Source organism: Pagrus major, chromosome 1 (genome assembly GCF_040436345.1).
Source record: "Pagrus major chromosome 1, Pma_NU_1.0".
Classification (NCBI taxonomy): Eukaryota; Metazoa; Chordata; class Actinopteri; order Spariformes; family Sparidae; genus Pagrus; species Pagrus major.
In genome coordinates, this window is record NC_133215.1 from 11,872,820 (window position 1) to 11,893,839 (window position 21,020).

The window sequence follows — 21,020 nt, forward strand, 5'->3', positions numbered from 1 at the left end:
GATAGCCGACACTGATGTTTTTGTTGTTCCCCCTTTTGTGCCAGGAAAACAAAGACATATTCACGATGAAGTGAGCAGCTTCAAAGTCATTCAGCCCTTCTTTACGCTATAGGTGAATGAGAAAAGGTCGTATGTAGCCCTACAAACTGATGACAGGGGTGTCATGAGCCATGGATGTGCCCTCCCAGAATTTATGTGACACAACAGATAAACATCGGTCACTGCTACCTCACTTGCAGACAGGCTAACAGCATTCAACAAGAAAAATATCGGCCAGTACCGATGTTTGGTGGATAAATCGGTGCATCCCTTATTCTATATATATTATTTCTCACATATTTTCCTCCATAAAATTCAAGATCTTAACTTCAAAAATGTTCTATTTCCTGCACTATGCACATCTTGACTGCATAACATCAACAGAGTCCCCATCAAGCTGTGTCTGGATGGTGATTATTGTCATCTTTACTTCTAGAAACTCTAGAAAGGTTTTACTGAGAAACAAAGACATTTGAGAGCAACGTGGAGATCAGTTAATATGAAACAGAACACGTCAGAAAATATGGGACAGTCCATGGCCTTTACTTTACACCTTAAAAATGGACAGCTTCAACTTAACAATTTTCTTAAATGATTTAATTTTAAGCTTATACTAGGGCTGCACAATATAGCAAAAAAAATCTATTTTGATTAATTCTGCAGCCCTAGCTTATACTGTTGAGTTTTATGTGACTCCTGAGTAAATCCATTCGAAATCAGGCAATAATGTGTACTAAACTCATTATTTAGGCACCAATTTAAAAGTATTTCTGCTTCGTAACAAAATATTTCTCTTGCATTACCTCATTTTAACAACCATGTGCAAAACCTGGACTGAAATAAAGGCGATTTCCAGCAGTTTGCCCTCAGTAACCGTCACAATCTGAGATGGTTTTTCAAAAGACGCAAAACTACGACTCTCCCAAAAGTGAGATTTCAGACTTTAACACGACTTTAAACACCCTACACAATCCCTAAATAGAACAAATCATAACAACTAGCCGCGAGTATAACCTCTTTCAAAAAAGAGGAAAACATATGGCAATAGAAACTCTCATAAAAGCTTAAATACCCCGTCCCAGTCTGGAAATATGCAGAACTTAATTATACCCAAAACATCCTCGATTTGCATAGTGTTCTATGTCGTTACAACATTTTTCTTACAATATGTACATTATCAAGCGTCGCTAAAGTAAGGCAAATTAAATATAGCGTGAATAATTCTGGTTTCGGTGCTGTGATTTGGAAAAAAAAACTGTGGAGCCCATTAGTGTGAGAAACTAGTGCATTAAGAGGAAAAACCGCTTCACCCGAAGAGCGTTTAAGAGCAGAGAGGACAGATCGTGCATTAGAAAATCTCCTGAGGTACCGTCATGAATTAACAGAAAAACGCCAAAAACAAAAGTATATCTAAAAACACACAAACACCACTTTGTAAAGTTTAAAGACAAAAGCGACTGTCTGAAAAACGCAGTCGTGTAACAGTTGCATAAGATTGGAGGAGTTCGGATGTGTGATGATGCCGGCCCTTCTTCTTCTTCTTCTTCAAATGACAATTGTTGTGATTAGAGGCTCCATGTGGTGCTCAGTCACGCTGACAAAGAGGCAACGACTCTCCAGAAAGGCCACCTGAGTATTCAACAGAGCCACACTGAGCAGCGGACATCTTGCTGTGAAGACATGTGTAGAAGACATTCAGAAAAGAGGGCGGAGGAGCCTGAAGTCAAGAAAAGGGCTGATTGCTTTAAAAAAAAAAAAATGCTGTTTTTTGTTTTTTTTAAATCATCTCTTTACAGTCTTTGGTTGGTGGACCTGGAGCTCGCTCTTTTGGGCATTATCGGCTGGTGCAGGCTTCATCAAACAGGTCAAGTTCTAGCTGAAAGTTTGGCGAGAAAAAAAACCCTTTTAACGACTACAAAGTTGAGATTGAAAAGCACATGAACTTGATTATCTTTGCTTGGAAAATAAATACGCTTATTTCTTTAAAAACAGTTGTATAAATCACTTGATCTAAGAGGTTTTGTGCCTGAAAATGACAAAAAAAAAAAATAGAAAACCATCATAAAAGAGAGTCTTTTAAAATCTTAAAATCAGAGTTCAGTTGAGGCCTGTTGGGACGCGATCACTCTTCCATAGGAATGTACGATAAGATGGAGTGCTCCTGTGCAATGGCAGCCAGTTCTTTGAGGAACTCCGTGAAGAGGACGGTAGCGAAGACTTCTGTCCGATCCAGAGAGATGGCTTTGGGTTTCGGCGGCGGTGAACTCTTCAAGATCCTTCCCGCCTCGCCGTGGGAGGAGTGTCTGCCCCCGCCGCCGCTGCTTCTGTCTGAGAACATGAAGATTTAATAAGTTACGCTGACAAAATGGAAACAAATAATGACACGCATGGATATATTCTAAGCAATTCAGCTGGAATTTGAGACATTTTGTAAACATAATACATTCCTGTTAATGATTTCTCCGTTTATAAGTTATTTCAGCCCACGAAAAGTAGGATCCCAAGTGTCTCTCTTCTGGAAAAAACACTGAACACGTACAAGAAAGGAGAACATTCCAGCTGAGCAACTCAAAAATTCCCTTTAAATTTCCCATCTAAGAAATCTCTGGCTCTCATCTTTCCGCAAACATTCTCCCGATGTTTTTTTTTCTAGCTCGTACAACTCCGAAACCGCGGGGAGTCTAGTTCAAACACGGGGCTGAAACTCCAGGGCGTAGCTGTAGCAAAACTGCAAAGACTCATGACTTAACAAAATCAAGTAGAATTTATTCGGATTCCCAACAGAGGCCGAAACACAAGCGATAATGAATGCAAGTGTTGTTTTGAACTTGACCCATTTTTGACTGCAAAGTTAGTGAGATTGAGGAACTCGACAACAGTGCGGTTTATATTCTAGTCATCGGGTGGCCGACAATTGATATCTAGAGTCTGATTACATTCGTTTAAAACATCTGAACACTTCTGAGTCGACTATAAATACATGATTAGTGACGCTGATGTAATTACGATAAATAAAAGTAAAAGAATATGTGTAGCAGACAACGGCTTTCCTGAGGATGATTACTCAAACACAGCTACAGCTTAAAGGGTAAGTCTGACATTTTGGGAGATAAACCGCCAGTAGTGTTGGCTCAGCATAAAAGACTGAAAGCAGAGGGGAAACCGCCTGCTCGCTCTGTCCAAAGGTGAAAAAAATCTGCCTGCTAGCATCTCTAAAGCTCATTAATAAACACACTGGCCCGATCCCAATGTTCACATTCACAGCCTCACAGACTTTGACTACATTTCTGCAAACTTTGCCCGAGGGGATTACCCACCGTTCCTAGAGTTGTAACGTTAAACACAGGGTTACCAAGACAGAAACACTTCTTTTTTTTTTTTTAAAGCCAACAGAAACAATGATAATCCAGATGCTGGCACCTTTGAATTAATTTCATTATTCTGTATGCAATGTTGTTTTCATTCACATAAATTTCCTAAATTACTACTGAGGATTAGATATTTACTCTTAGAACTGATCCTCAACCTGAATCATTCAATTTATTAAATCTTAGAAACGTCATAAGCTTTTGAAACAATATGGAACTTTTTCCCTGAAACCTCTGACTGAATATGTTTCTTTTTATGTATACGTGTGCTCCTGTTTTTTTTTTTCAATTTCAAATCGTACAAAAATCGGTGTAAAAATGACGTGTTGTGGTTTAAACCTGCCAACTTTTTTCATTTTTTTGTGTTGGCTGCTAGCTTTAGTTTCATATTTAGGAGGGTAGAGGGGTATTAATCTTCTCACCTCCATCTAAGCAGGAAAGCAAATAAGTATATTTCCCAAAATGTCAAACTATTCTTTTAAATGTCAGCCCTGTATGCAATGGAGTCAGAATTGAATGAGAATGTTTAAATACTTGATATTTCAGAGACCATAGATCAAAATTAAACTCCTATACGTGGGTGTTGTCACCTGCTGCGGTGAACGAAGTCTCCCTGGCCAGCAGCCAGTGTTGGGCGGCGGTGATCAGCTCGGGAAAGTCTTTCCTGCTGGCAGCCTGCTCTTCTATCTGGTGCTTCACTGTGGCGAGTACCTGAAGGGAAACAGACGGTTACAGTCACATCTGCAGTATTTACACTGAAGCTTAATTAATGATGACAACCTTAAAATCTGCAGCCTGATTGGATTAATGAAGGCTCTCTTAAGCTAGTACAAGAAAAAACCGGTCAAATCCTCTCTACTTCATCTTACTTCAGAGCAGCTACAACACTCTGCTCAGATTTCAAACATTTGATTGTTGTCTTTGTAAGTGATGTCACGAAAACTTAAATCTTTTGCTCCCATTTCTGCCTTTTGTCTACTTGACGATGCCTCAGAGGAATTGGGAATTTAAATAAAAGGCTCACTCCTGCCTACACATGCATAAGAACAGAATACACATATTACCTGGTAAAGGGAGCGAACCGTCGGCTGAAACACCAAGTTGGTGTTGAGGAGGAACGAGCGCAGGAGAGGCTGAGGGTAGGCCGCCAGCTGGGCCAGGATGCCCGTCAACAGCAAGTTGACATGAAGCGAGTTGGACATCATGTTCTCCATACGAGACAACAGCACACTGACGAATGGACCTGCAGAAAGAAAAAATCATGAGTAATCTTTTAATTGTACTCTCTGAATGATGCAGAGGGAAGATTTGCCTTTACTTACCAGTGAAAGGCACTGAATGGCTTCTAACTCCACTCCCACTGCCGAACTTCGGCCCAAACGGTGATTGCACTTTCTCCGGCTCTGGTGTCTCGGCAGAGAAGGAGGTGAAATCCATCTCCTCCACCTCCTCCTCCTCCTCCACCTCTGCCGCAGATGTGACAGGCTTCTTCACCTCTGCATCAGTTTTGACCTGTTTTCCGCCCGCCTCAGTGTCCAACGTACGAATGAGCTCCTCATATTGAGCCAAAAGGTCGTCGCCCAGCTCAGCAGCAGCGGTGTTGTTGTTTTGGAGGTTGGAATTACAATCTGTCTGACCTTTGGCCTTTGGCTCCAAGGTCTTCATGCCGTTATCAGCCATCAGAGAAGGTGGGAGTGTTAGACTGAGTCCGTTTTTTAGGAGAACCTCTGCAGAGCCTGGTTGGGTTGCTTCTGATTCAGACCCGGTTGATTTGAGCTTACCACGCTCGGCATCTCTGGCGTCTTTCTTGGCCACAAGATCGTAGACCATGACGTCGTCCTGGAACTCATTTTCCTCAATATATGTGCCTTTAACCAACATAATGGCTGTTTTCCTCATCTCCTGGATGTGCTTTGGTGGCTCAGCAGGAGGCTGCTGTGGAGGTTTACTCTCCACAGGAGCCTCGGCTGTCTGCACCGGGCACGCATCGTAACTGTCATCCCACTCCAGCTCCAGCTGGTTGACGGAGGGCGGCTCTGCATTCGGCGGCGGGCGGGGTCGAGGGCGAGGTGCTACTGGCTGAGGAACTCTCTTGAGAACCATCTGGGTTCTCTTCAGCCCTGGCTCCTCCAGGACGCCGGGCTGGTATTTCTCAGGAGGCGGGTCCTCGCCGTCGTACACGGCCGACCACACCTGGCAGGCCCGTATGCAGCTGCTGATGCTCAGACGGGCGTCGTAGAGGTAATGAAGATAGCTGACATCCAGGTAGATTTCTGAGCCGATGGTGCAGGAGTTACCCGAGCCATCATCCTCCTCTAGGAAGCTCTCGTTCTCCTCTGGGGAAAACAGGTAGGAAATGTTGATAAAAGCTGGCGTGCAGCACCTCAGCGCCGCGCTCACACAGAGCAGAAATAATGAGTTTGACATGTGACTACAGGGGGTAAAGTGATGTAACACAGCGAAACAGCAGGAGATCTCACTATGTGATAAAATACTACATAAATAATCAGCCCTGCTATATGTTCACGTCCCAAGTAAATGCAGCTCAACATCTTGCAGTGTTTGTTTAAAACCAGATCTGAACACATAACGTTAACACACAATCTTTATTATGATTGTTTGGCTCTGGCACTCTAACTGCTGCAAAGAATAATTTTCCATTTTCCTCTGTAATGCCGGGTTTGTTCCACTTGCTTTGACGGCACACCACCATTACCGAGGTTATAACACGCACACACGTTATGAATAGTCAAATCCTCTGGGTGAATTCGACTTGCAGCTGATTCTAAAGCAGAGAAGAAAACCAAATCCATAAAAGCTGATTACAAATGAGGCTGAAAAGCAGTAATTCATGTTGGCTCGCTTAAAAAATTAGTCTCCCCCGTCTCATGTAAGTGGTGGAGGGCTCAGGTATACCGTGGTATGACAGGCGATGGTTATCATTCGGTGTAATTCTGCTTATCTAAGGTCTTGAATTAATTTTTTTATTAACGTTGATAAAAAATTAAAGTTTCATCACCACCTGGATATGATCATTTGTGAAAGGGTATGAAATGTCATCACTTAATCCTCTTAGACATTTCTGTCATTTTCATATGAATCATTGAGAAATGGCCAAAAATGAGTTTTGTGAGGTCAACGTAACCTTGACCTTTAACCTTTGACCACTAAAATCTAATCAGTCCATCTTTGAGTCCATTTGTGCCAAATTTGATCAAATTCCCAGAATGCATTCTTGAGATATCACGTTCACAAGAATGGGACGGATGGACGTTCGTATGTATGAACGGACAGCTGACGGAGGCATAAAAGTCTTGTTTTCATCCTTAAGGGTCATTGTAACTGATAATAATTGTCATACGGTGATATTTTCGGATTTTCTGTTATCGCACCATAAAAATCACATACAGTTGCAGTCCTAGTTTCAAGCACAAGGTGTGGATGCCTACCGAAACAGGGCCTTCAGAAAGGTTGAAGGGCTGAGTCAACCAGCTTCCCTCTGACTTTCAACTAGGATCATAATTAGCTGTACTCCGACAACATCATCCCGACACAGTTATTGCTGTGATCTGGGAACGCGGAGACGTTTCTGAAGCCAAACATGGCAGCAAACACAAGCAGACGCTCAGACAGGTTGTAAACAAACACACAGGTTTCACTCATCACAGTTTACAGATCATTGTCCTTGTTCAAATAGTTGTGTGTGCAGTTTTCCTGTGCAGTGAGGGATTATTACCAACACTTGTTTTACCTCCAAAAAAAGTGGTTTACATGATATCGCAAAACTGTTGGCTTGTTTACAACCCGTGTGATCGTCCTCGTCTTTCTTGTCTCATCTGTGCCTCCCCTGTTCCCAGATCTGAGCAACTCATTTGGCGAGCAAAATCTTGTCATAATAAGCTACTGAAATGATGTCCAACACTATAAAAAATAATATCCAAGCTGTAATAAACCACACAAAATGTCCCTTTAAAGTCCTGTCCCTCTTACCCATGGCTCTGGTGCTGTTGGGAGTCTCCGCACCCTTGGAAAAGAGGATGGAGTCCAGCTGTCGGAGGGGCGGGGGGCTGCGATCGGGAGAGCAGCAGGACGGCGTTAATGCCAGGATCTTGGCGGCTGACACCGAGTAGCAGTCCCTCTCCCTCACCACACGTCTCTGACTCAACATCATGTGATTACAGGGGATCAGGTACCTGGGGAGGCAGATGGGAACGAATCCTGTTAGGGGAACCGACGGGTGGTCGAGGGAGGGGGGAGGGGAGGGCAGACAGATGGCAACACAAGTCTGCGCGGTAGGAGGTAGAGAGTAAGAGCTCATCACGACGTAAACCAATTAGACGTAGCGCCCTCCGTCTGTGTGCGTGCCACTCACCTCAACACGAGCTGCAGCATCACATCTTCACAGTATAAGCCAATGAGAGTGCGGAAAAGTGCCAGTGACACAGTGCCTAACTGGAGAGACACACAAATGAAACACATTGCATCAACTGAGGAGGCCTTTTTACATCCATATCGGGCATCCCTCATTTTTCCAACCTCTGTTTTCTGTTGTCAGACCACTGAACAATGAATGAAATTTGCTGTGACAGCAGCTATACTGATGTTTAAAATAAGTGGTGACAGAGGACATGGGCAGCAACAGCAAGCTGTTCTAGTACAGCCACAAAGCATCTGTTACTTGAGCTAAATGTGCTGCAAATGTGTATTTATGCTTCAAACGCATGCAGAAAGTGGGCAGATCAGCTCTTAAACTGTGACGAACAGATGCTTCTCTAATGAAACATTCATTTTACATGGAGCCTTGACGTCATATCGAGGGGATAAGTAAATTTGATTAAAACACAAACTTCACTTTCACACAGATGTTAGGGGGTCATTTATAGATGACATGAGGTCCCCTGGTTATACTAGTCCCGTGTGAAAAGGGCTCTAACGTGTACGTTTTTCCTTCAGTCAGGCGCTAAAAACTCAAACAGAGCAAAGGGCACGACTACCTAAGAAGTGGCTGTTTTTAAAGTTATCAAAGTTAAAAAGCGAAGAGGAAAATAAAACAGCTGAAATGTGGAATATTTGCATGCTAGTCAATGTTTAATTTGGCTCGAGGTCAAATATTTGAAAAGCAAACACGTCTCTTATTTTTCACTGAGTCGCAGGTGTGTCGATGCTGACTCATAGCAAACACTGGAGGGAACTCCCTGAGCCACTTACGCAGTCAGACAGCAATGTAAAGAACACATTACTTATTCATGTTAATGATTTTAGTCCTGCCAGAGTATATGAACAAGATGTTCCAACGTATAGGACTGTGTTAATAAACTGATATCGCTGCGACTGAGCGTCGCCATGGCAACAATCTGCCAGATTTGGTGCTGACATTTAAAGTTACACATCGGGTCCAAGTGCCTCTGGGGGTAGTATTTCCAGGACTTATGAAACATGAGTCATGATGTGTTTGAGCGCAGTGTGTGTTTTTAAGACAAGACATGTAGATTTGTCCTCTACCTGGAAGGGGGTGTTGATGCGGCTGACGAGAGTGTCTAAAATGTGGACGCTCTCGTGTCGGTGGAGGAGGATGAAGGAGAGGAAAGTCTGCAGCAGAGCCGGCTCGGTGACACTCCTCAGGAAGAGGTCGAGGTACGCTGTGGTGGTCATCACCTCCTCTAGTGTCAGCTACACAGAGGCAGGAGGACAGAAGTGTGACGTCATTGCATTGCTAAAACTTTATAACCAACTTTCACATGGATGTGAAGAAGAGAGGGAAGAAGAGTGCCAACCTTGTGGAGAGCCGGTGCGAGGACAGGCACGAGGAATCCGTTGTAGATGTAACCGACCAGCTGGTCTCTGATATCAGGATGAGCCACCTGGGAACGGTTAATATTAAGGCACACGTCAGTCAAGAGTGCAGTCAGGCAGAAGGTTGCAGCAATCTACCACGTGTGGATTCATTTTTAATGTGGCCGAGCCACGTGCGTTCAGCCTCCTCACGTGTTTTCACCTGAATAACGGCGTTGCAGAATTCCAGGGAGTTGAGAAACTGGACGAGGGACGGCATCTTGAGCCAGTCCTCTTTGTGAAGGCAGTGCCACTCCTCGTTGGGAACCTCCAGCTTGGTGGGCAGAGAGGAGTACAGGCCGCTCAGCCCTGTGGCCAGCACCTGAGGAGAGAGAAAGATTGAAAGTTGAAATGTAATGACTTTTCTTTCAGCATCATCTTCAAGTCAAAACACCTGTATATGGTTTTTAAGCCTCCGGTTTGGCATTATGGCCGTCACCATCCTGTCTTTTTACTTTCTTTTTGCAGCCAAAAAATAAGATATTTCGATTAGATGGTGGAGCAAGGGAGAATATCCTGATTGAATCTGACTGTTAGCCTACACAGCTAACCTGTAAAGAAGACTATACCTTTTAGATGTTTTACCTGATCTGAAAATATATAGAACAATAGAAAAATAATCTGACATAAGTAATCACATAGACATAAATGAGGCAGTGTATGGCATAAATAATACACACATAGCTTCTCTACGGTACACAACAGATTTATGACTTATGTGTTTTACTGCTCGCCACAATGCTAACTAGTTTTGTAAATCATTTCTTCTTCTCCCCTTTTTGATAATGTGATGCAGATGTAAGCAAAGCGCTGCAGCAGCCTACAGATCAGCCTGCCTGCTCCTCCTCAAACAGTCAGACAGCACACATATGGATTTATGCCTCCTACAGGTCGGCTCTATAAATATTTGAGCAGGAAAGAGTTTTATGGCCTATAACTCTCCTGTTGTAATCACCCTGATATGGTAATTAGGTCACTAATTAATGCATTAATGTCAAGAGGCCTTCCTCATCACAAACAGTCGGTATCTACATGATTTAAGTGTTCACAGTGTCGGATTTCAAGCAACGACAGAGCTATGCACACTGCAGTCTAATTTAACTGTAGGATGAGTGCATCATTAGTGTTGTATTGATGTATACGTCCTCTATAGGATTATCCTTGTAGCTTATCCAGTGGAACCAATTAAATTCAGACTACAGTTGTGAACCTGGCATCGCATCAAAAGCTATTTTTCATTGCGACGTCTGCAGCTGCGGGTAAATGGCTTTATTTGCATGGGATAAGCTCGCAACCGTGCCATTATAATCTTACGAATGCCAGACATTTGTGACATTCAACGCCAGAGATGTTTTAACCTTGCTTCGAGTGACTTCGTGAATTCATCTGCATATTTTTGGGCTGATTGTGATGCCCAGGGTCACAGAGAGGTCTGGGAGCTTTTCGAGTGGCTGTGAGAGAATAAGAATGAAGAAGTACTCGCACAAAAAGGCTGAGTTGTTCGGAAAATCGATATGAATCCTGCGCAATGTACCTAATGTGTATGTATAATGCGTAAGCCATCAGCCACCACAATAAAAGGACTGACAGGCGAAAGTGAAAAACTTTGATCATCTCATTACAATGAAATGTTCTGCTGGGAAACTTTGGGTCCTGGTATTCATGTGGATGCCGCTTGACAAGCACAACCCGTCCACATACTTGCCAACCTTGAGAACTCAAAAATAGGGAAATCAAAGCAGAGGGTCTGGGGTCATTCACCCCAAAAAGTTAGTTGCATTGTTGCAATGTGCTTGAGTATTTCTTTCTTCATTTAGCACTCACTAAATGAGGAGGACGAGGAACAACAGAACAGTGGACTAGACACTGTGCAGGGCCAGAAACAGGTTGCGTTAACTAAAAGGAAAATGTGTTATAAATCAGGAGAAATACAGGAGAATTGTGACCCTGAGAGGAAACCAGGAGAGGGCAATGACAAACGTGAATCTCCCGGGAAAATCAGGAGAACAAGTACACCCTCTAATGGCAAGGGCATTTCTTGATGGTAGTGGCACCAACAGCAGGACAATGCGCCCTAACACATTGTGAAAACTGCTCAGGGAATGACCCGAGGAACGTGAGAAAGAGCTCTAGGCGTCAACCTGGTCTTCAAATTCCTCAGATCTCAATCCAATCGAGCAGCAGGACATCCTTGAACTCCTTGGACTGACACATGACCTCTGGAGGTGGCCCGTGGTGTACCCGGGGCATTGGCTGCAGATCCTTTGGGTCCTGTGGGCTGCTAGATGGGGCCTCCATTACACATCTCACGGATGCTCGACTGGGTTGGGATTTGGGGAATTTGGAGGTAAGGTTGACGCCTTGAGCTCTTTGGTGCGTGTCAATTAGCATCAACGTGAATGCCAGGACCCAAGATCTCCCAGCAGAACCCTGCATTGTAACTAGATGACCAATGTGATTCACTTCAGCTGTTAGTGGCTTTAACGTAGTGACTGGTGTATGTGTGAATATACTTGGCCAATAAGGCTGAATCTAATTCTGAAAATTAAAGAAGAGAGGAACTGAGCCTGGGGAAATACTACCAGACTACAGGAGAATGACAGTAAGAGAAAGAGAGGAGGAAAGGTAATTCATCATTTGGGACTGACCGGACAGAAGTAGGTATTCTCTGCCACGTGTTTGGCCACTCGCTCGTTCTCAGCCGACAGCGACATGATGAGCAGCAGTGCATCTCTGGCCTGCTGGCCCACTGTGCCCTCCCTGTGGATGAAGGGGATGAGCAGGGAGAAGATGAGGAAGTTGGTGGCTCCCTGATCCTCGCTGGTGTGGAAAAACAGCTCCAGAATCGAAGGGTCCTTTGCCAGAACGCAGCACAGCTGGTTGAGCAGCAGCACCAGCTCGGCCTCCACCTGCGGCGCCGCGGTGCCCGAACAGGACGACAGCAGCATCATGAGCGGCCGCAGGATGGGCTTGTGATGCAGCAGGGGCTGGTGCGCCTGGCCCACCAGCATCTCGTACATCTTCAGCTGCTCCAGCTTCATGTCGTCGGTGAACTCCCTGCGGAGGCTCCACACGAACAGACGCTCCATCACGTTCTCCATCACCACGAACTCCAGGATGGGGCCCATGGCGCCGGCCTGACCGCTCTCCTCCTCCATCAGCAGGAAGAGCATGTGCTCCACATAGTTCTGTACCGCGTTCGCCTCGTCTCCGGGGATGGGGCCGAAACGAGGGCTGCCGCTAGAGCTGGTGGTGAGGTTGATGACACTCAGGGAGGGCAGGGTGGAGCTGCTGCGAAGGGGATCATGTTTTTCTAGGATCTTCACCACCTACAGAAAGAGACAAGAGAAACATGACTTAAAGTTCCCCTCCAATCAAAACTCACTGTGCAGAATGATATTTGTGCTATAGCCAGTACTTCCTCTTTAAAGCAGTTTTGTTACACTGCAGGTAAAATCACTCTTCTTCTTGGCAGGACTATCATCAATAATGGGGTGTAAATAGAGCAGCAGCACAGTTCAGATAAACTCAGTCTGGTTGCACAGAGTGAAACAGTCCTTTGTGTACCCGCTCCCTCCCTTGTGTGTCCGCTGCGTAGAAACCAGAGTCACAATAAAGGAGCCACTGTCCCCAGCCTGCCACTGCTGCCATGACAATAACTGGCTGTGCACAAGAGAACTGGGCACGGCTGATGGAAACAAGAGAACAGAGTTTGTAATCCCCGTCTGAGCCCGATGGGGCCTGGCCCAGTGGCCTCAGGCTCAGGAATCGGTCCAGTTCAGGCTCCCCCGGGCCGTCACAGTAGTGACAGGAAGGAGTCAGGATGAGAATCACTCGAGGGTTTGACTTACTGGACAGATGTAGGAGTCAGATTGTGGTTGTAGGCTGCCTGCTGGCATCACACTGACACTGTCAAGGTCGAGGTTAAAGTTTGTTTAGCTATGATTACTGGAGTATGAGTATTATTTGCAAAGCAGCTGCAAGTAAGCATGATTTTTTTTTTTTTTTTTTACTGTGGTTCAGTAAAGTACAGGCTCCACAATCTGAACGTGTTAGTGTGTCTGTAGGGTGAGAGACTGAGGGAAGCATCCCAATGTCATACTCCAACTCCAACTGCTCTGCAAACAAATCACACCGTGGATTTACTGGGCACTTTTCAGGTGTCTGTAGATCCGTGAAAACCTTTTGAGAATGAGCAGGGCAATGCTGATGAAGCTTTGCATTTAAAAGAAAAACACTACGGTTCTCAGGGGAAGTGGGACATTCCGTTCTGCCTCCCGAAAAGATCCCCTTCTCTGTTTTGTTTTGTTTTCACTTTTAAAACTCTATTTTATTTGAGAACAGTGACATGAAGGGATGCACCGATACAGATAAAATATAATTATTACATATGGCATGTGCAAAACCAAACCAGCACAAAGAAGAAATGCAGTGCTTTGGAAGAAATGTAACTTTTATTTCAATTCTTTTATCCAGTGACAACTTTAAATTGATCGGTCACAGTGATGGATGGAATCAGTGCTCAGTTTTTGGTCAACATTTTAGTATCCAGGTCCAATATTCAGTTAGTAACTCAGTTGTGTTGACTTGTTTACAATACAATTAAAAAAATTGTTGAGAAAAAAACTCAAAATGAAAATAATTAGCCATAAAACTGTGCTAAACAAAGTTGTTTTAGAAGTTGTAACAATGCATCGGCGGCACATTTGCTGATGCTGGTGTCTTGTCTTAAAACTTCTTGTTTTGTGATTAGTCAGCTTGGAAAGTACAGGGCTAGATGGGTGGTTTGAAGCATGTCTTATGCATTATTAATACAAGGTGACATATGCGGTGTCAGATTCAGGCAGTAATGCCAATTTCAAGGCGTTAGTATCGCCACAAGTATCCCAAACTCACACTTAACATCTGTGCTTTAATTTTTAGTTGACAGCAGCAAAACACAACTTCACCTGAGGGTTGGGAGCAGTGAGAAAGCTAATTTACCTCAAATACCTGTTTAGCATTTTGTTTGACTTCATGTGCTATTTTTATTTGGTTTGAGACCGGTGGACTTAGTCTATCTAGTCTTTATTCTTCACTAGTGTCCCTGTAGTTTCCACAGAGCAGTCACTAATGTTCCTGGGGTCGTTTTAAACCCAATAACATCAAAAAAATATGAATTAAAATCACGCAGTATCAATAAAACAGAGGACAGAACAAACAACTGAGCCTATAAAAGCTTGTCGAGTTTTCATAATGTAATTTGTCACATCAAATCTGAAGATGCTCTTAAATGTACTGCACACTGGATGGGAGTGTTTCCACATAAACCGTACGACACTAAACAGAAACACATTCATAAAACTTGAATGGAGTGAGTCACAGCCTCTGAGGAGCCACAGACACGAGGAACAAACTGCCCATACTTCACTGTCCATAGTTAAAGATTGTTGGCAGCGGCAGAGGCTGACAGATCACTTTGTGTGTCACAACAAACAACAATGAGCTGTGTGAGGCCTGGAGAGCAGCAGATAACACACAGTAAATGAACATAAACCTAATCTGCCACTGAAACAGGCAGGGATGCTTACACAGGGACGAGGCCAATATTACTTACATGTTACTCGGCTTTCAAGGTTTTCCGAACTGAAACCAAAGTCAAGAGCGCGCTTATCGGGCTGCAGATTAACTAGGCATGGAAATGCGACTCCGCATGAGTGGAATTGCGCTGCCAGTCAGCCCGAAGCAAAACAAGTTTTAATCTGGAACAGGGAGTTCTCGTCTTTTTTCTGTTCGCAGTCAGAAGCCGAGATGAGTCAGACTCCTGTTTTTTTCATTACAGCTCCTTAACAAGAGAAGAAGTAAATCGAGCAGACAGGTATTGATAAAATCGCAACATAAAAACAGTTTATTTCAAACAAACAGAAGCCTAAAACCCAAAATAACAACCCGTATTAAATTTAAAGAGTGAAGGAATGTGTGAATCTGTGAGGATGATGAATAGATTCCTGATAGATGTCCTTCAGCAGACAGGATTGTATGCATGTGTTAAAAACAAACTACAGCCTGTGAATCAAAACAATGGTCGGCCTACTATCATGTTCAGTGCCAAGTCTGTCACTGGTCTGGACTCCACTGTAAAGCCTTAGTTTGTATTCAAAACAATAAGCTCACTTACAGCCCAGTTCCTCCACATCGGTCTGAATTCACCAACCACAAATCAACTGATGCATCCAGCATGATACAGGTCACTGCAGTCATTCAACTTTTCCAAAAAACGTCCAAATTTATGAAAAATGCTTATTTTTTAAAGGTAGAATGTTTCGTCGAGCTATGATTTACGAGATCAGTAATGAAACTTGAAGGTCAGTTTGTCAAACTGATGTAATAGAATAAATGTATCCGTTGAGAAACCGAGGAATGAAATACGAATCAGAAGACATAAATTACTCACCAAAAAGAGACAAAAGAAACTATTAAAGTTCTCCTTCAGAGTTCCTTTAAGACAAAAACACTCAGCTGGAATAATAATTAGTGTCTGAAACTTTATGGTTTAGGGCTGCCACTGACCATTATTCTCACTGTCGATTTATCTGTCGTTTATTTTCTCTAATAATTGATCAGTAAAATGTCAATAAAATGAAATGAATGGAACAAAATAGTGAAAAATGTCCATAAGCATTTCCCAAAGCCCACGATGACGACAACACATGACCACAAATGTCTTGTTTTGTCCAAAAGGAGTAAAGAAACCAGAAAATATTTATTTATTTAAGAAGCTTGAATCAGAGAACTTTGACTATTTTTCTTACAATATTAGTCAAACCGATTTATAGATTATAAAAGTAGTTGGCACTTAATTTAAGAGTAGACAACTTATTGATTAAAGCTTTAGTATGGCTTTTAGCATCGCTCTATTACGTCCTGTGTCCTATTACTCCTTCTTTCCGTTTAGTGAAAAAATCCAGAATCTATGAACTACCAGACACAAGACGCTTCCTACGTCACTGAAAACTTTGTTCTCAGTGTTTATGCGCTGGAAGTTTCAAGCTTCCACATCACACTTTTGTAAGCTGCATATTGGACCCATGAGTGGTCATTGCAATATCAATATCACAAAATCGTTCTCACATGTGCACAAGTTAAACTCCGATGAGCACAGAGAAACTTTCCGAAAACTTTAAGCAGATGAAGATAAACAAACAGTCTGCTAGTGACAAACTGCACGTACGTCAGTCTGCACGGTGAAGGTCAAACATCCACATGAAGAAACAATACACAAAAGTGGAGGGAGGCTTTAACTTTAGTCCAACAAAGGGTTGGAAGTCTACACATCTGCATTAAGCCACACAGCTTCTGACCAAATAACACAACTAATCCCCTTAAAGCTTTTCTGGTGGCAAACTTAATAAAAACAGAGGAATTCGGCTAATTTGGCTGTGAGCACCTCAGAGCGCCCTCGAAGCCAAAGGGTCAGACCCCACGCTGACACCCAGTAATGTGGACATAAAAGCAGCTGACACGGCTCCCTCCGCTCGGTGTCTGGCCAGTGTCGTGCTTTTTGTCAGTGTGTATAACGTTTGTTCCTCTCAGCGAGGGAGGAGAAGGTCTCACAGGCTGCCAGGACCCACAGGGGTGAACAGGGACACATGCTGCTGCAGAGAGCCAAGAGTGTGAGACAGTCGGACTCACACTGCCAAGATTCCACCGGCCAAAACTGCACTGAAGCTTAGTGTTGTTGGGACAGTTTGCCAGTTAGTTTCTACTGTCAATGAGGCGGGAGTAGAGTGTGTGTTCAAATACGATTAACTTTGGCAGTATTTGCAAGCGGTGGTTCCAAATCTGGGGTCAGCGTCTCTCCTCAGGTGACAAGATAAATCAGAGGAGTGACAAGAGAATTAGCTTAAAATTCTGTTAATCTTCAAGACTTTTCAATGGTCCTTGCTCTTTTCTGTCGTGACCTACACATTTGTATAATATGTATATTTTTCCTCAATACACACATCTATGCCGAGCTGTCACAAGAAGATATGGCTTTGTTAAAAAAAAGCACACAGCCCATTTTCAGACACTGTGCCTTTAAACAAGCTAAAACGGAGTGTTCAGACGGAGGGTGAATAGAGGTGCTGCAGGTACGGACAGTATGAGAGAACAAACATGTTTTTTTTAACATTAAAACATGTAAACACACAAAATATTAATAACAATAAGTAGGAACCGATCAATGAGCATCATATGGGACCTTTAAAGTTTGTTTTGTTTGTTTAGCTGAGAAAGGAATAAAGGAATAATTCAACATAGTTTTGGAAAATATGCTTGTTCACTCAGATGTTTAGCTTAGCTTAGCCTACAAACTGGAAGCAGCTAGCCTTGCTCTTACAACAGTTACACAAATACACCAACAGACACCTCTAAAGTTCACTAATTAACACACTTAAGATTAGTCTGCAGATGGACAAAAATGTAAAAACTGTCATTGAAAAAGCTGTCTGGGCGGGTAGAAAGATTCAGCAGGAAAAAGTTCAGAGCATTTAACTTAATCTACAACCACAAATTGTCACCCTTGCTTCCAGTCTTTATGCTAAGCTAAGCTAACTGCCTCCATCTATAGCTCTATACTTAAAGCACAGACTTACAAATTGCCTTTTTATATTTCAGATTAGGGTAGAGAGTGGGGTATGACATGCAACTAAGGTTTGCAGACGAAATCAAACCAGTGACGCTGAGGTAACGTGGGTTAGGGTTAGAGCGCTCCACGAGTGGGGTACTGAACTTCTCTGCATAAAAAGTTAATGTTAAAATACTCCTTGAAGCTGCGGAAACTCTGGTGCTGGTGTTTACCTGAGCCCAGTGGTTCTTGAACACAATCATGCAGGTCTCTGGATCCACCCCTTTCGGAACCAGAGACTGCCCATCTCGGTTTCCACTGGCAACCATGGAGGCCATCATGGTGACCGGATCATACGTGGATTAAACCATGTCATAGGCAGGAGAAGGAGGACATTCCCGACTGCTTACTGGGTGCAACCATAACCACAGGAGGAAGCATAATGACAGAGGACCTGTGGATGCAGAAAGAACAAAAAAAAAACAGACATCGTCACACACTGAGACACAAATAGTCGCTTCATAAAATAGCAGCAAAGATGCAGTGATATGACTGGTGAATGCAGCGCGTTTCTCTCTCCCTCTGCGTGGCTGGACAGCAGCTATGACAGGCATGCAGGAAAGAGAACAATAACAGGCAAAGTCAGATGACTCAGTAGAGGAGAGAAAGAGACACATCTTGCTCAACTGCTGCAGTCTGGACTTCGGACTGAGCTGTCAAATGCTTTTGGAGTATCTCAGACGCCCAAAGTGGATTCCTGCAGGCCCCCTGACATCACTCTCATTACAGAAACATTTTTTGACATCAGAAGTCGAATGAGCAGCAACTGGGTGTGAGCAGCAGTGTGAGCTGAGAGTGGGGAGTTGGGGAAAACAAAAGGAAAATTGCTAGTTTTGTAGATCAAACATGGATTTTCATTTCTGGAAAGACATATTTTACAACATCTTCATTGCTCATGCTGCTTGTTTGGATGAAATATATTACATTAGTTGAAAATAGCCTGAGGGCGAGTTTTTAAGATCAGTTCCAGGACTCACATTGGCACCGTGGAAATTTGGAAGATGCCCACTTTTTCCCTGGGAAGGCAACTAATCTGTTGTTTGCCTTGGAGGATGCTACTGGAAAGATTGATTGTGCTAAACAGGACACAAGTTTTCTGGGAACAGACGGAGTGAAGTGCTTTTTCAAACATGGATAGATCCAGTTCTCTCCTACACTGTGTCATGTTTCCAGGTATACCCGCCTGCACTTCAGGAGGAAGGATGTTAGCATGGGCCTTATCTCCCCGTGTTTCCTCTGCTTGCAGACAGTGAACATTTCTGGTAACTATGATAACTATTTGAAATGAGGTCACATATACAGTAGATGAGTCATATTCAAGGGATGTTCCAAGAACATTTAATACGACTATGAGTTAACAGCCATGCTAGCGGCTAAGACAGACTGGACTTAGTCACTGTGGTGCTTTGAGCTAAATGCCAGTTTTACTGGAAAAGCAGAACAGAACAGGTTCTGTAATTACTGGTGAATAAACAACATCGAGTCAGAGTCTGCCGTCATGCTAGCAGCTCTGCTGGGCTGCATGCACAGTGGAGCTATGAGCTTAATGCTAACATGAGCATGCTAACACGCTGTTGACTGCACAGATTACATTTTGTTGATGATGGCGTTCAATGGAAAGTGAGGGGATCACTTGATAAAATGTTTATTATTATTATTATTGTTTAAATCCTCATAAAAACTCAATAAACATGTTTATGATGCCATTACAACACACTAATATAGCCTTATTAACATAAAATAATGTTAATAAGCATTGCATAAGAGCCTTATGACCTACTAGCTAACATTTATTACAAGGACTTTAATTTAATTAAGCGTTACTGAGAACTTTTATCTGCTGGTGGTCAAAGAGGAACACTCAGGGGATTCATCCTGGATATATGTGTGTACCTGAATCCACAGCGATCCAGCCAATAGCTAAAAACCAAAATTGGAAACCTCATGGTGGCGCTAGAGGAAAAGTCTTCACCCTAAGGGGAACATGAATGTCTTTACAAAATTTCATCTAAATCCTGTCAACAGATATCGAGCCACTCCTCTACTCTACTCTCGAGCCGTGCTGGCAGCGTGGCTGAAAGGGACAGTTTGAAGACTGTCGGTCTCAGAACACCAACACAATGTCAGGACAAAGTTAAACACTCATGCTACACAATACAGGATCATATGGACTCTGTCACCACGGGGGATCAACCGTAAAACACGCAGCAGCTGCACGCCACATACCAAATTAGAGCTTCTAGCTCCTGCCCCTAGCTGTGCCTCTCGACCAATCACAGCTAAGCCTCTTCTTTTGAATCCACTTTGCTCCAGTACCACTGAAACATCCCCACCAACCACAGAGTTTAGGCATAACAAGGCACACAGTCGAACCTTCGCCATCTGCTTTTAGTTAGAGGGAAAGTGCAGGATGGTTGGATTCTTGAGAAGGAATGTAAAAGCAGCGTGGAGTGAGTGAGTGTGTGTCTGTGTGTGTGTCTGTGTGTGTGTGTGTGTGGGTGGGGGGGAGCTTCTTACCTTCGCTGAACCATCTTTAACAGGGACGGGTCGCAGCCGAGGACCTCATTCTCGTCCTGTTGTCACAAAGAAAAAGAGGGAGATGAGGATATGTCAAGAGACAAGCGAGAGGAAGTGAGTGTCCCGTGTGAGGAGGCCAGGCGTGGTGGGAAGTGACTGGACATGAGTAAGCTACTCCGAACGCCACTTGGATGGAGATGGAGAGGAGGAGGTTACATGGAGGGAGGGAGGGAGGGAGGGGAGAGCGGGAGGGGGAGGGAGTGAGAAAGGAAAAACAGGGTGAGAGAAAGTCTACAGAAAAAGGAGGAGGTGCACGAAACATGACAACAGTGTTCACATGCATGAAAAGTACGGAATTCAACATGAATATCACGTCCTCATGATCCCTCCGCCGTGAGAGAATAACACTATTGTACCCTTTCAATTAGAGCCGTGATGTAAATGGCATCCATCTCAACAGCGAGAGGCCCGTTTCGTCAACGACATTACACCGAGCCATCGTGGAAATCGTGTCATGTGAGCCCCAAAGCTCTCAAAATCCAGTCTTTTGTTTTTGCAGCTCACGTACAATATGACCGATCACCACATAAACTCTTTCTTGGAAATCGTGCGGTCTT

The 21,020-nt window shown here is 43.6% G+C and overlaps 1 protein-coding gene across 1 annotated transcript; it reads right to left on the minus strand.

The window, feature by feature from the left end:
* Window positions 1-567: 567 nt before the first annotated feature.
* On the minus strand, window positions 568-20,564 carry fhip1aa (FHF complex subunit HOOK interacting protein 1Aa). Its single transcript, XM_073475692.1, has 12 exons — window positions 20,404-20,564; window positions 18,060-18,280; window positions 11,888-12,568; window positions 9,403-9,561; window positions 9,182-9,268; window positions 8,910-9,077; window positions 7,780-7,859; window positions 7,398-7,600; window positions 4,730-5,743; window positions 4,472-4,650; window positions 3,998-4,118; window positions 568-2,367 (listed from the first exon to the last, which is right to left on the minus strand). The coding sequence occupies exons 2-12, from the start codon at window positions 18,165-18,167 to the stop codon at window positions 2,162-2,164; spliced, it is 3,006 nt and encodes a 1,001-aa protein (XP_073331793.1). The 5' UTR covers window positions 18,168-18,280; window positions 20,404-20,564; the 3' UTR covers window positions 568-2,161.
* Window positions 20,565-21,020: the final 456 nt, after the last annotated feature.